Source organism: Cornus florida, unplaced genomic scaffold (genome assembly GCF_030987335.1).
Source record: "Cornus florida cultivar Cherokee Brave unplaced genomic scaffold, ASM3098733v1 CherokeeBrave_3.0.0_Hap2_Chr04, whole genome shotgun sequence".
Taxonomy (NCBI): Eukaryota; Viridiplantae; Streptophyta; class Magnoliopsida; order Cornales; family Cornaceae; genus Cornus; species Cornus florida.
Genome location: NW_026775574.1, coordinates 27,810,645 through 27,826,492, shown reverse-complemented (window position 1 = coordinate 27,826,492; position 15,848 = coordinate 27,810,645). Strand labels below are relative to the sequence as shown.

The 15,848-nt window shown below is 33.9% G+C and overlaps 1 protein-coding gene across 1 annotated transcript; it reads right to left on the bottom strand.

The window, feature by feature from the left end:
* Nucleotides 1-1,472: 1,472 nt before the first annotated feature.
* Nucleotides 1,473-5,606, bottom strand: LOC132303051 (omega-amidase, chloroplastic-like). Its single transcript, XM_059800115.1, has 10 exons — nt 5,489-5,606; nt 5,153-5,269; nt 4,753-4,978; nt 4,571-4,663; nt 3,622-3,696; nt 3,464-3,542; nt 2,358-2,373; nt 2,191-2,271; nt 2,007-2,089; nt 1,473-1,924 (listed from the first exon to the last, which is right to left on the bottom strand). The coding sequence occupies exons 1-10, from the start codon at nt 5,576-5,578 to the stop codon at nt 1,849-1,851; spliced, it is 936 nt and encodes a 311-aa protein (XP_059656098.1). The 5' UTR covers nt 5,579-5,606; the 3' UTR covers nt 1,473-1,848.
* Nucleotides 5,607-15,848: the final 10,242 nt, after the last annotated feature.

Genomic DNA, 15,848 nt, shown 5'->3' with positions numbered 1-15,848 from the left:
ATGTGTGTGTGTGTGTAGACATATATGTACATGAGCCTCCTAAGATGTTAGAGGCAATGACCTGGAACTATTGCCAAGCTTGGCCACATTAAGAAGCAACAGATTCTTCTCCAGCAATGCGTGCGATTCCGTCACATTGCAAAGGGAAATTTAAATTGCTATCAGAAAAGTTCTCTCGTAAGTGATATCAGTAAAACATATTCAAAATTTCGGAAAACTGCATGCAGAAACTTTAGCGGGAAATGAAAATTTTCTACTTTTCTATCTGATGGAGAATGCAGAAGAACCTGAAATTTTGTGGTAACAAAAGATGAAGAAATCGATAATCTAAGGTGACTTCCTCGAGTATGATTGCAATGTTTTACCAAATACCTTTTGTGACCCAGAACATCTTTTTGAGCGAACTATTTTTGCAGAGCAGAATATCCAGGAAAATGATTCACCAAATTAAATAAACAAAAAAGATGATCAGGAGAAGATAAAAACTACCTGTTCATTTGAAAATTTTGCAACCCAACCGGTAATGTTCAAATGGACGCAAACACAATCGGGTAAGCATTTTGATTTCTTTCATCATCAGTGCATATAGCAATATTAGCACTACTCTTACTCGAATAGACAAGTTCAATAGAAAATAATATTAAGCACCAATAAATATGCAGAACTAAGGAAATTTTGAAACAAGAAAGAAATCAAGAATCCAGCAATAGCAAGAAGTTCATCAATCTATAATGTTATACCTCCAGAGTCCAGACCGCGACAGAATCAACCAACTTTTAATAATATCACAGTTTTTTAAGCAACAAAATAATTTAAAACTCATTGTCAGACCTACAAATTTAGAGATCATCAATAAAAGAAGGGAACCCCATTCATAAATCAATAAACCTAGAAGAAATGTTTCTTTTAACATTAATGTAGTATCGATAATCATTTTTATATGTCAGTCAATGAATTGTGGCCTCTTTAGTTCTACATTTAGTAAACTTACTGGAAAAAGAATGTCTGATGCAGGCTAAAATCATTTGAGACAGATCACTATCCAAGTTTAAATACATACCACACTATCAAGATACAGTACCAAATTCAAGTTAAATCCAATGAACATATTCCATATAAGATGAACAAAGTCTAGTCTAATACTATCATATGAAATTGGTTTAAATTGGATCTCACATTAAACACATTCTATACCAACAGTCAGGTATATTAATATTCAACCTAATTCCATCGCTGATCTTCTAAAAAGATTCATGTCTGATCCATTACGTATTGCGAACTTTCAAATTCTAGTCCAACACTTGATAAATTAGAAACTGGATTATAACCTAGGAAAACAAATCTCAATCCAAAATTACGAAGAAAAAACTGCTTATGCGTTATTTTTCCCTTTTAAGCACAAGAAATATACAAAATCACCATAGTTAAATGATACATTTTGCAACTACCTGAGTTTGGTTATTTGGGAAACACTAGGCAAATATATCAAACAAAACGGAACAAAAGCAGGGTGCTTCATATTGACATCACCTTTGGACGAATAGTCGGATTGGAACCATAACATAGTTTTCAGAAACTCTGAAAAGAGAAAATTAAAATAAATTCTTAGATAGAATTTCCTCTTTTTCAGTACAGCTTAAAAAAAGAGTCAATCTTTGGTGTAACTAATTTTTTATTTATTTATTTATTTTTTTTATTTTTATTTTTTTTGGAGAACAGAATATTGTTCTTAAAAAAAACACTAAACATACACCTTCATAGTTTCTAAATTATAACATGCAAAAGATATTAAAGACTCCAGACATAAATAAGGTCGCATGTCCGTAACAGTATGACAATCTTAATTCATCAAAGCTCCTGTTCATGTACGTCAACAAACCGATACACATCTCCCCGCCTCTGTTTTTCTAGCGGGAGGCCCTCCCTGCATATTCACAAAACTTTGTTGTGGGGAGAGGCAAAACTTTTACTATAAATCCAAATCGATTTCATAAACAACACATCACCTTCGATGTTGAATTTCGTAATAATCAATCTCAGCAACCACTATTTTCTCCTCATGCCCCGAGGTTGCAATTATTTCACCAAACTGTCAACATAGAGAAAGCCATTTTCATCGTTAGAACCTTCTCTTTACATGATTTTATTCCAAAAGAAGGGCTAGCATATCAGTTTCGGGATTTCTAGTACCGGTCCAACAAGAGTTGAATGACCCCATATCGTATAGGAACCAGTGGAATCTCGAGATGGTGAGCATGTAGCTACATATAACTACAACAAGAAACCAACAAAACACATTGATTTTGTTTTTGACAAGTGAATATCATTAAGAATACAATGGGAAAAGGTATAAGTACCTGGTTGTCAGCTGCCCTGAATTTTTGTAGTACAAAAGAATCAGCGATTTTTACTCGAATAATGGATTAAAATGTAGAACTAATACAGCTTTAAATTCATCCAATATGCAAAGATAGAAGGATGAATTATTTTCACTGGTGTTGGTACACATTCATGCTGTCTTTGGAAAACACCATCATTTCTAATTGTCTACCCCAAGTAGAAGAAGAGGAAGAAGAAGAATAAAATAAAGGTAATGTACATCTACTCTTTGGAATTTGGATGGGATGATGAAAGTGACAACAGCAAAATAAGCCATTAACTTCACTCATATAGCATGAGTTATATTCTATTAAAATAAACCATAAATATTGATAATAAAGTCCCATTGTAAAGCATTATCCACGGATTGCTGCTTAGGGTAACAGTAGTTTTCATAAAATAGCACTTCTGAGTTCTGAGCCACTATAATATCATCTGCAAGTACACAATTCTGTGATTTAAACTACCATAGTATCATCTCCGGACATCACATGGATTTATCACAAAAAAATGTAATATGGTTTATTAATCATGTTCAAACTTTTATGCATATTCAATCTGATACATGTTATGGAGCTGCTACTTCACATTTGTGCCAGAAAATTATAGACTTGATTGTTCATTTCTTGCCCCCAAAATTGCTCTTACAATCTTTCTCCATGTTGCCTACACTATATCATTATATCTAAATCTTAAAACAGTTGATTTTACTAAACCAAATTAGCTGTGCTTCATCACCACATACTTGAACCAAGATTTAGCCAGAATCAATACCAAGTCATAATACGATAAAATGATCATATGTAGTTGTCATGGATTTAATGTTCTCCAAATTAATGGCTTTAATGTTTTAAAAACAATGTGTGCCGCTTTTAAAGACTCAAAATATTTTACAAGGATGCACACGAGGCTAACTTTTTGTTATATTAACTAAAACCGAAGATTTATTAAGAAGTGAGATGCTTCTTTCCACTAACGCAAACTGCAAGGAAGTTAATCTGATTTGATTTGTCTTGTACTCATTCTAAAAAAAAAAAACAAAAAAAAAAAAACAGGTGCCTATTGTACAAATATATCAACTTGCCTTGCTCTTTGTTCAAGCTCCCACAATAATTCACCAGTACTCATGTTGAATGCCCCAGGATAGCATATTAAGTGAGCACCTGTGGACTTGCATAGTACACTAAGAAACCAGAACAGTACCAGGCTATCCAGCAATAAACTGGTGGAGATAATGAATACCTCTTATTCGATACAACATCGCAAGTTCGGGAAAGCGTATATCATGACAAATTCCAATTCCAATACGACCCACATCTACATTTAGATTCACACAATCAGTTTTATGTTTCAATGTGTTTATTTAAAAGAAATGAAGGTATAAAGTGCAACATGGCGAATTCTGAAAGAAAAGGAAAGGAAAATTGAAAAGTCAAGCACAATAAGGTTTTTCGAAGAGATTGGAGAAAATGATCAAATGTCTTATCATTACAGTCAATAGTTGACAAGATTCTAATGGAAAAACAAGAAAGAAAAATCCATATAATTTTATATGGTTGTGGCTAGAACAACAAAATGATATTCAGATTTCAATCTACCAATCTTCCCGCATGTTTTACATTGTTCAGTAATCCATGTATGGTTACTTAAATACAATCAAGAAGGAGAATTTAGGAGCCCCTAGGGAATTCTGGTTAAAAGGAAGAAATCGTTAAACCAGCATTATGAGAGGAATTCATCACACCATATAAACAATTTTATACGGAGTAGTATATACTTAATAAAATCATATTTCAAGATCTGTGGCGGAATCTTCCAATTTCTGACAGGTTAGGCAACAAAATTGATTTAAAACTTGTTAAAACTGAACTAACTAAATGGATAATATCAGTATAAAATTGCAGAAGCCCTATACATCAACCAAGGCAGTAGGCACCTAGAAGAAAAACACCTATTTAATCATATTACTAAAATACAGTGCTAAAATCCTAAAACAATACCAATACCTCGTACTAAAAGACTTTTTGCTTCAGTCAGTAGTGCTAAAGCAAGAGATGAAGTGACTTTCCGAGAGCCAACTAGTCTCGCTTTAAAAATAGCATTAAGACATAACCTACGTTAATATCCATGATTAGACTTGAACAACTTGTTATAAAACACTACGAGACAATGCCACTGACTTGATGCATACCTGTATCAACAATGGTAGATTTATCCCCTGCTGTGAAGGTGTCTGATTCCTTAAACAAAATATCTCCCGGAATGTCAACACAAACAAATGTGTCTGCAAAGCAAAAAAATCTTCTGTCAAAATTCCATTTGTGTTTCCTTCAAACTCATAGTTCTCCATTTTAATTCTTTTCTTAGTTATGCTTACTTTCCTATGCTTAGCCTTTAACTGCCCGTCAGGTCCAAACACACAACAAGTGTTATACAACCGACCGTCATTCCTTTCAGGGATAGACCCTCCTACTATTGTGATCCCTTGACATGAAGCAATTTCTGATAATAGAGAAAATGAAGGGGATGCATCTTTATCATCAAAATTCTCAGCATATTTTGCAAAGTAATCGTTCGAATAAGGGCAATTCCACATTTCCTATAACATATAAGTAAAAACCAACACCAATTATGAATCTAAGGACTCCAAAAAAAACATTAATTTCACAATGAATCTACAACAATATGAGTTAGGGTTTAGTTACATTTTCATAAAATACAAAATACCACAAGCTAGAGCAATATGATCTGAGTGAGAAAGAAGTGAGCTCACTGGTAAAACAACAAGGCTTGCACCTTGCTTGGAAGCAAGTTCAATTGATTTCTGGGCATGGGCCAGATTAGTGTCCTTGTCTGAAGTAACTGATAACTGACAAAGCCCAATCTTAAACTTCCCTGAAACAAACCAAATTCACAATCACCTTGTCCCACCATTGTCTACAAATTATAATGTTTTCAGTTGCAAACATGGTTAAATATATTCTATCCAAAAACTAATTATCAGCTTGGGAACAAAAGAGAACTTGAATATTTGATTGAGAATTATCAATATAAACACATATGCATATATATATATATATATATATAGGCCAACTCAAAAGCAGCAAACCTCTGTAATTTTGGGCATTTCCAAGGGACCAGAGACTGAAAACTTGGTGTTGCCCATGCTGCTGCCTGATACTGACAGAGCTGCTATCATCTTTCAGTGTTATTGGGCTGTTGCTTAGATTGACTGGGGTTGTCTAAAGTCAAGCTTGTGCTCTGATGGTGCACATCTTCCACGTGTACGGTGATGGAAATTCACGTTCACAATCTTGGGATAAAAATATAAAAGCAAAAAACAAAAAACAAAAAACAAATGTTTGGTAACTGAAAATAAAAAATTGTACCAAAAAAAAAAAAAAAAAAAAAAAAAAAAAAAAAAAACCCTGCTTGGTTTAATTTTTTAAATTATTTTCTGAAAACTCAGTTATAAAAATGTTTGTTTTCAGCAACTGTCTTTTATTATTCTTTTAAAACTGTTTTGTATTATCTGAATTTTTGAAAATTATTTTTAGGGTTACAAATTTAATTTCAATTGATAGGTTCAGCACTAATTATAGTATTTAAAAAATAATATAAAAAAAACCATTTGATTGCATCTTCTTAGATTTTGGGACTTCTTTGGGTCATTGAATTATTTTGGGTTCTTTTCTAGTGTCTTAGCCCGTGATGGATATTATTTTGTGCACCTAGACTTGCCACTTAAAAATTTGTGTTTTTTTTCTTTGTTTTTTTCTTAAATTTAATTTCCAAAGAATGTAATTTTATCATTAAAAATACCTTAAGAATAATAAATAAAACATTAAATAAAATGTCAAAATTACACCACTTCTGATTATATTTTTCAAAATCAGAAGTAGGGCTGCAAATGAACCGAGCTGTTCATGAACAGTTCGGGTTCGGCTCGTTAAAAGCTCGGCTCAGGCTCGTTCATTTAGTAAACGAGCTGAGCTCGAGCCTGATTTTCAAGCTCGTTTAGTAAACGAGCCGAGCTTGAGCAACCTTGAGCTCGGCTCGTTAGGCTCGTGAGCAAGCTCGTTAAGAAAGCCCATTTTTATTACAATTTTATATTTAAAAGGTTTGGTCCATATGAATATAAGTTTGGCCCAATTCACATAATGGCCCAAAGAATTATAAGACTTTAGCCCACATTCAAATAAAACTACATCTCAACCATTAAATACTTGTTCATCTTCTCAGCCGTTGATCATCTTTAAGTTAAAAGATAAGTATAACTGTATAACCCTAAAATAAGAAGTCTCCAGCGGCAGCGACAAGGGATCTTCAGATAATCCCATAAACAACGGCAACACCATTCTCTCTCCTTCAAACGGATCTTGATGTCTCTCTCAAACGCACGTTTAAGTTCAGGCAGTGGAATATATCTTTAGATCGAGTCCCTAAAATCTTGTAAGGTGTGATTTTGATCTTGAAAATTTGTTTGTATTTCTTCTTCTTCTTCGTTTCTGTTGGAGGTGGAGATCGGATTTCATGGAAGAGACCGATCAGATTTCATGAAAGATATGTGTTTGTTTCTTGTATTGTGATGATAGGGTATGTAACCAAGCCCGGGCCCAGCCAAGCCCGAGCTCGAGCTCGACTAGCCCAAGCTCACCCAAACACGAGCTGAGCCTGAGCACTTCCTTAGAGATGACGAGCCGAGCCTGAACAACCCAAAGCTCGGCTCGGCTCGGTTCATTTGTAGCCCTAATCAGAAGGCTCTCAAACCATAGCGTACGAAATCAAAGACAAAACTCATCTAAATGTGAGTAGTGATGCTACTAAATGTCCTACAAAATCACAAAATCAGCAACATGCAATCACATGCCACTGCTCAAAAACCTCAGGTGAAAATCACTTCCAGTGAAATAGTGTGCCATTTCCTCCATTTTGAAATGAGTGTTCCAAAAAATGGCCACTTTACCCATGTTTGGTATGTATAGTAATAAGCTTTACATACTAGATTACAACATCATAGCAATAAGCTTCTAAAATAATTACAATTACCAATAGTAATCAACTAGAATGTAGAATTATCATCACAATTGTATAGTAATTCAAATTAATAAGAGTTCTGTACAACATTAATAATCCTACTCAAGATACATACACAACATACATGCTTAAATCAATAAAGCCTAAGTCAATCATAAGGATTTCCTATAATATGCAATACTACAATTCTAAAAGCATGTACACAATATATATTAAACCCCAAAGGATTATAAAACACTTAAAATATAAACATACTACCACCCTTACCTCAATAGAGAATTGAATCTCTATAATCCAAAGCAACTAAGCACAAAATGGATAAAAATTCTAGGGTTATGAAGAGGAGAGTGAGACGAAAATTTTGTCTCCCAAGGTTTATAGTCTAAAGTGAATGGAAGGAGGCCAAAAATGAAGTCAAAGCTCTAAACCAAGCTTTTGCTTCAATGGTGGCTAGGTTAGGGTTTTGAGAGCAAGTGAAATGAAAAAGATGAAGTGAAGAATGGTGAGTGGAGGATCTAGTATTCATCTACTCACTATGTGTACTTACACTACCTCTCACACACACATAATGCAAGATTAATTTGTGAGCCTACACTTGTCACAAATCCAAGGCTCCTTCGTAGGCTTAATCTCAAGCCTACACTTGTCAACCATCTAGACCAACAAGTGAACCAATCCTAGGCCAAAAAGTGGGTGAATCTCCACCCTCCAAATGTCAAGAGATCATGCTTCCAAGTCACTCCACCCCAATGCCAACAAGTGGCACCATGAGAATGTGACACTTGTCACATTTTCCAAAAATTGCAAAAAGGTCATTTTCTAAAATATCTTTCAAATTAAATTACAAAATGGTCCCAAGATGAAAAATAATTATTTTACATAATTACACTAGAACCCCAAAAATCAAGAATATTTACAAGAAAGTATGCATCCATACCCTTTACGAAAAAGTAAGCAACTAGAATGTATTTTCTACAAAAGTAAAAATACAATTGTCATGGAAATCAATATCGTGGATGCATGCAAAGCCGGAATAAAATCCGAGCACAAAAAATGAGGTTATGTAAGGAAAAATGATAAACGGGAAAAAGACGAAAAAAGAAAATCACCGAAAAAAAGAATGGAAGGAAAATGACCGGGTTATTACATAGAAAGTTTTGATTATTCTAAAAACAGATCTTGTGTTTTTCTAACTTACTTTATTTTAGCAATTAATAAATTAATATCATGCATTCTAAAATAAAGCAAAGTAAAGTTAGAGATGACACTAGGATTTTAGCGAGGAAACCCCAGTTGATAAAATACGTCAACTGTTTGCGTGGGAAAAACCTCGTGGATTGTGCAGTCCAAAGTAAACCGATCCACTATGCTTGAAACAAAGTACACTAAACTTTGACTCTGGCTCACACCCTATCGTTTTACCAAATACCAACTGCTGATAATCCTCTGGCTTTGCGACTCCCCGTCCAACAGAAACTTGACCTCAGGTTTGTGCTTGATTTTTGTATAAGAGTAGTAGGTAGATTAGACAACATTCCTCGAATGCTCCAACCTTTTCAAAGTGTGATCGCTTTTACTCCTATTCTTCAATCGTCTAAATTCGATGTAGAAGTAGATTTGCTTTTATCTGATCAATGTAGATGCAACTGTATGATCATGATCAGGATTCGAACAACACAACTCTAAACTCACTAAATGTTTATGTGTATATGTTCTAGAAAGACAAACAGGAAATTCTCTAAGAATTTCTGAGACAAAAATCTTCCTAAGACTTTTTAAGAATAATAAACTGATAATGCAAAAGCCGTCTTTAAACCTATGTGTATGACAAGGTTTATATAGAGTTTAGAATGTCCTAGCCCTTCTTAAAATATGGAAAAATTCGTGCATAGGACTTGGTACAATTCTAGACTAACTAGAAAAGAAATCAAGAAAAGGAAACTAAAAACTGTATTGTGAACAAGACTCTTTGAACTGGTTCAAGATTGGCAGAAGGAATTTTGAAGCCAATCTTGAGCCCTTGAATCGGTTTAGAGGGGCTGAACCAGTTCAAGTTGTGTAGAACTTGAATTTGGTTCTTTTCAGCCTAAAAAACATTCTACGGGAACTTCTGAAAAATATGAAAAGTGTAGAATGTGTCCTAACCTGTTTAGAATCCTTCCTAATGTGTTGTTCTTACCCTTTTCTTCAAAAAATCTTCAATCATGGTAAGTTTGAACAACTTCCCAGTTCTGTAGTCACTGTCGAACTTGATAACTTGCAGACCAAGAAACTTGAATTACAACTCGACTTGGACTTGTTTTGTTTATGATAATTGCCAAAAATAAAATAATTTCTCATATTCTATTTTAAAAAAACTGTATAAAAAACTCTGCTTAGTTTACTTTTCTGAAAACTGTTTTATGAAACTTAGTTAGAAAAAGGAAGTAAAAATGAGAACTTTTAAATGAAAAATATTTTTTGGTTTGCAACTCTGAAAACAATTATAAAAAATTCAGAGATCAGAAAACTGTTTTAAGATAACTATAAATGAAAGTTCTCTAAAATAGTTTTTAGAGTTACAATTGTTCTTTTTGCTTCTATTAATGATGTATATAACATGTAATTTTTTTCTATTATACTTATTTTAAAATTTATTATTATAATTTATGAAGTTAACGGGTGTAATTTTCTTGCGTCACTTGTAAAATGCAAAGACCTATAATTGTATTCAATGAAAATATTACTAATTAATATTTTAGCTCTCCCTCTATGAAAGAAAGAAAATAAATCTGAAGAATGGAAAATAGAAAGCTAATTTAAGCTAGAAAAATAGCTTAAACACCCATAACTCAATTCCAAAGAAAGGGAGAGGTAAAAGGTTGTTGTAGCAAACTGATTAAATTGAAAATACGTCAAAGGCTGTTGGATACAACTTGGAATAACCCTTTTATAATCCCCCACATATGCCTTAGCAAAGATTTAATCCTAACCCTTCTTATAAAAAAAAATGTTAAAATTGACAAGACAATGTGAGTTGTACGCAGTGGAATGTACTTAGAAAGTTTTGATTATTTTAAAAACAGATCTTGTGTTTTTCTAACTTACTTTATTTTAGCAATTAATAAATTAATATAATGCAGTCTAAAATAAATCAAAGTAAAGTTAGAGATAACACCAGGATTTTAGCGAGGAAACCCCAGTTGATAAAATACGCATGGGAAAAACCTCGTGCACTGTGCAGTCTAAAGTAAACTGATCCACTATGCTTGAAACAAAGTACACTGAACTTTGAGTCTGGCTCACACCCTATCATTCTAATAAACACCAACTGCTGACAATCCTCTAGCATTGCGACTCCCTGTCCAACAGCAGCTTGACCTCAGGCTTATGTTTGATCTTTATAGAAGAGTAGCAGGTAGATTAGACAATACTCCTCAAATGCTCCAAACGTTTCAAAGTGTGATTGCTTTTACTTCTGTTCAACTTCTGGATTTGATGTAGAAGTAGATCTGCTTTTGTTTGATCAATATAGATGCAACTGTATGATCACATAACTGTAGGATTCGAGCAACATAATTCTAAACTCACCAAGTGTTTATGTGTATATGTTCTAGAAAGACAAACAGAAAATTTTCTAAGAATTTATGAGACAAAAAATCTTCCTAAGACTTTATGAGAATAACAAACTGATAATGCAAAAGCCGTACTTAAATCAATGTATATGACATGGTTTATATAGAGTATAGAATGACCTAATCCCTCTGAAAATAAGGAAAATTTCGTGCATAGGATTTGGTACAATTCTAGACCAACTAGGAAACAATTCAGGAAAAGGAAATTGAAAACTGTATTGTGAACAGGACTTTAATGCGCATAAATGTGTACCACTTAAAAATACCACTTATAATAATAGCACATTCATCACTGTAGATTAATGCTATAGTAGGGGGTTGTCAAACCACAAGGACTACTAGTTTATGGCAAACAGACTTGTAAAATTACTTCCTAATTTGATAATAGAGATGATAATTTGATTAATTTGTCACTAAACCTACGAATTTAAATTTCATAAAACAGTAAATAATGTGATTAGAATGGATTGAACTTATAAAGAGAAGGCTAGGGAATTGACTTCACGTCAACCTCATAAACATGGTAAATTGCACTCAACTTGGGGATAGACAATTGTATATATAAAATGATGTGTAAAAGCATAAAACTACCACAACATCGTCAAGAAGATCATACATTTCAAGACTAAGCATACCCATCTTTGGTTAGCATGGTTCATCCATCTAAACTAGGTCGTAGTATGAACCATCTTCCCTAGGCATGGCCTATCAAGGTCCTTCAATAGTATGTTACAGCACATAAAATTAATTAAATATCATAGATTATCTTCAGTTGGTATGGACCATCTACCTAACTACATTAATCTAAAGGTGTAGCATGGTCCATCTTCCTTAAGTAACCTATATAAATTCTCAATTACATGCCAATATATATATTTTTTTCCCCTAAATAATTACATGCCAATATAACAATTCCATAAATTTGTTCCCATTGTCACTATAGGAAATCAAGTGTATAATTGTGTCAATGTGATTTCTAAGACAAGATGACAAATCAATACAAATATATATTCAAATGATAATCACATACATCAATTCAATGTAAAATACATCAATTCAATGTAAATACTTCTAATTTATGAAACTGAATATATACAATAAAAATTCCCAAATTGAAATACAAATCAACACATGTTTACTTGGTTTAGGTTACATCAATTCCCTAGAAAGGGACTTAGCGTCTCATGGATATGGCATCAACCTCTAGGATTGAAGAAGAAAAGAAATTCCCCTTTTTTACCATTATTGCAAAAATCAGCCAAGAACCCTCAGAAAATCCTCTCCCTCACAATATCTTTTCAAAAACCAAAACTAATTGCCTTGATACAAGCCTTTGTCCCTCCTTTATCCTTGCACGAGTTTCCAAATAAAATAACTCATTCAAAATTTGAATTTTCGCTCAAGAAAGAATAAAATCGAACTTAATTAAAATGGGAGCCCGTAACCTTGCGTCAGGACGCGAAGAATGGCATCCGGATGCGAGGTCTTGAAAGTTTGGCATCTGGAAACCAAATGCTGCGTCCGGACGCGAGGTACTGAACGGTGGTGGTATGTGCCGTCGCTAGCACCAACAAAGTTGCAATGAAAGTGTGGCCAAGTTTAAATTTATAAAGTGCCACTACTACCTCTAACTACTAATATAGCTAAGGTGAGTAGGGATCGTCCCAAGGGATTGGGGGCTATGTTAATATGAAAATAAGATCAAATTAGTAGGTTGAATGATCAAAAGGTGTTTTAATTGGTTAATTAAACTATAATGTAAATAAATTCAACACTAAACAACTAAAGTAAATAAAAGGGTTGAGAATAAGAGAGAGAGAGAGGTCTTGAGATCTAGAGGTCACCACTAAACATCACCATTCTAGACACTCAATGTGCAATGAATGAGGGGAAACATATGTTGCAATACAAAGAGGTGTGATTAATTGAATCAACAAGCATGGAATGACTAATTAAGCATATAATGTCTAGACAACCTAGTGAATAGCACAATATATCAAACTAAGCCCTTATTCCTTCCTTTAAGCTCATAATCAATACCAACAAGTTAGAGAATTATACTACTTGCATTCATAAGTATGGAACATCAAACAACAAGCATGGATTGTCCTCACATCTAAGAAAGTGAAGCAACTACACTACATTTAAGCTAAGGACATAAAAATTAAACAAATTAAACTAAGGTAGGGGCACAATCTATCAAGAAATGAGTATGAACCATCAAACAAACCACAAGAGTACTCTATTTAAGCACTATGCCTTGACAATCTCTAGATTCATAGCATCAATACACATAGACATGCATCAATATCACAAAACCAAGTGATAAACACATGAATATCTACTCTAGCATACATAGATATATGGATAGAATGAAATGATCAATCAAAAGTATTGATCAACACAAATCATTGTAAAAATAAGATTCATATATAAATCAAGTGTCAAGACAAGATCATAACACAAATCCCCTCAAAATACAAATCATTAAGGTCTAGAAGGCATGCTTAGGGCCAACTCTAGCCCCAAGAAGATGTTTAACCACTCATTGATGTAGTCATCCAACCCTCAAAGGCCGTCTCCATGGTAGAAATGCTCTTTTTCTTAATGGAAACCCTAGAAGAATGGAAGAACTCCCAAAATAGTGTATGTCTCTCTAAGCTCTAGCCTCCTCTCTAAGATAGTATATTGAAAATATCTAAGTTATGATGTAAAAATGGCTCAAAATCCTTATATAGGTAGCTCAAGTGTCACACCCAATGGTCAAGTCTCGTGCACTAGGGTCCCTTCAATGATTGCACCACGAGCCATTTCTTAATGAGCTGGACTCTGTTTTATTTCAGACTTGATGAGGTTCGATCGATTGAATTCAGATGAGATCGATCGAATTGTGGCCAGATCCATCGAATTAACGCTAAATCGATCAATCTTTGGCGGCGCATTTTTAGAATAAGACAAATCTGAGATATTTCTGGGATATTTTGGGAAAAAGACAAAAGTGGTAGGTGGGGATAAGATCAAGGAAGTTCGATCGATCTAAAGAAAGTTGGATCGATCGAAAATGGAATTTCTTGATGATAAGGACAAGGGGTCTGATCCATCTTGGTGAGGTGAGATCGATCAATGTGAGATCGATCGAAAATATTCCTGATCGATCGAAGATTGCTGATTTCCGCCACTTTGCTCCATTCTTCCATTCAGCTTGAGATTGATTCTTTTATGCTCTAATTTGGCAGAATTGACTTATTTTGGGGATAAGTGCCTGAAAAAGGTAATAACATGAAATTAGTCTAAAATGGAAAAATAAGATAGATAAAGGTTTTAGAATACTCGAGCTTAAGGGGTTTAAATGCGCACTTTTCAACGCTCATTACACACCCAAACTTAAATATTGCTAGTCCTTAGCAATGGACTATAAAGTAAAGGAATGAAATGAACAACTATACAAGTATAAACTAGAAAGTAATAAATGGATAACGCCACTTTCGTAGGGAACACGATTGCATTTAGCACATGCAACAAGCCTTTTAAACCCCTAGGTTACCCCTAGTGGACAAGTGAAGTCTCGTGAGGGTTTCCAGAAATGATACCCACAAACATTAAGCTCATTCTCACAAAAGAGGAACCAATATTGCAAACAAGCATTGGGAGAAAATTACCTCAAGTATGAAAATTTTCAACCATTTCCAAGCAATCTCCCAAAATCTCAACATCAAACAAGCAAGTATAGTCCTTCATACATCAAGAAAATGATCATGCAAATTAAAAGAACTCTAGAATCCTTTTTAAGTGGACTGACATCAAGTATGTTGCTATTTAAGCCAACTAAAGAAATGATCACATCCTTACCTTCAAACTAGCACACAAATCTAGTACTGATCATCAAGACAAAGAGTGGACCTTTTGTTAAAGCTTTATTGTTCTAGGTGCGCTTATTTTTTTCACTCGATTTTTTTTTTTTTTTTTTTTTTTTTTTTTAATCCTAAGGATCAAAGATGGAAGCATAGTGTAATGTGTTGACCTATTAAGCTTTCTAACGATCCATGAGGTCGAGCGTTAGGTCAATGACTCCCAAACCAGACGGTTTTAGGGCACTAGGTGTTAAAACACCCCTAAGGACTTACAAGCTCAAATCAACTAGGCTACAAATTAAAACAACCTCCATCTAATCATTTCCCACTTCTCACCTTTTGGGAGAAGTCCTCACTTTTTTATTACTTTTACAACTTTTATTTTTTCATTTTTTTTTTATTTTTAGAAACAAAATTCAATTATTAACCTAGAGTTTGGGCCTTCCACCTTTCGGCGCGAGAAATTCAGTACTTGATAAGGCTAGAATCCCGGCTACTCATTGAAAAGGGTTTGTTATCCACTTTTGTCAAGAATGAAAGCTTTCAATGCACTACTAGCTCAATTGGGATATAACCAATTCAATAATCAACAAAGCATGTACCCCACAAATGAATGCTAGTGTGCGCCTGTGCTAGTATAGAATCCTATAGTGAATCTCAAAACAATCACAAAATCAGGATGATGTGGACCACAAGTGCAAGCAAGATATCAATCATTCAAAAAATTTACTCCTAAATGGCATCCACAAGGTATACAAGGAGTATTGGACTCTCAAGTCAAGTAATTTTTAAATTTTAAGCAATATAGTCCTCAAAAGATCAAAATCATAACTAACATGGATCTCCAATCTCAATCGTACATTTAAAACTTAACTTTAAGTACAATGCAACAAGGTTATCTTACCCCCAAACTTAAACCACACATTGTCCTCATATGCAATGAGAACAATGGAAAAAATGGAAAGAG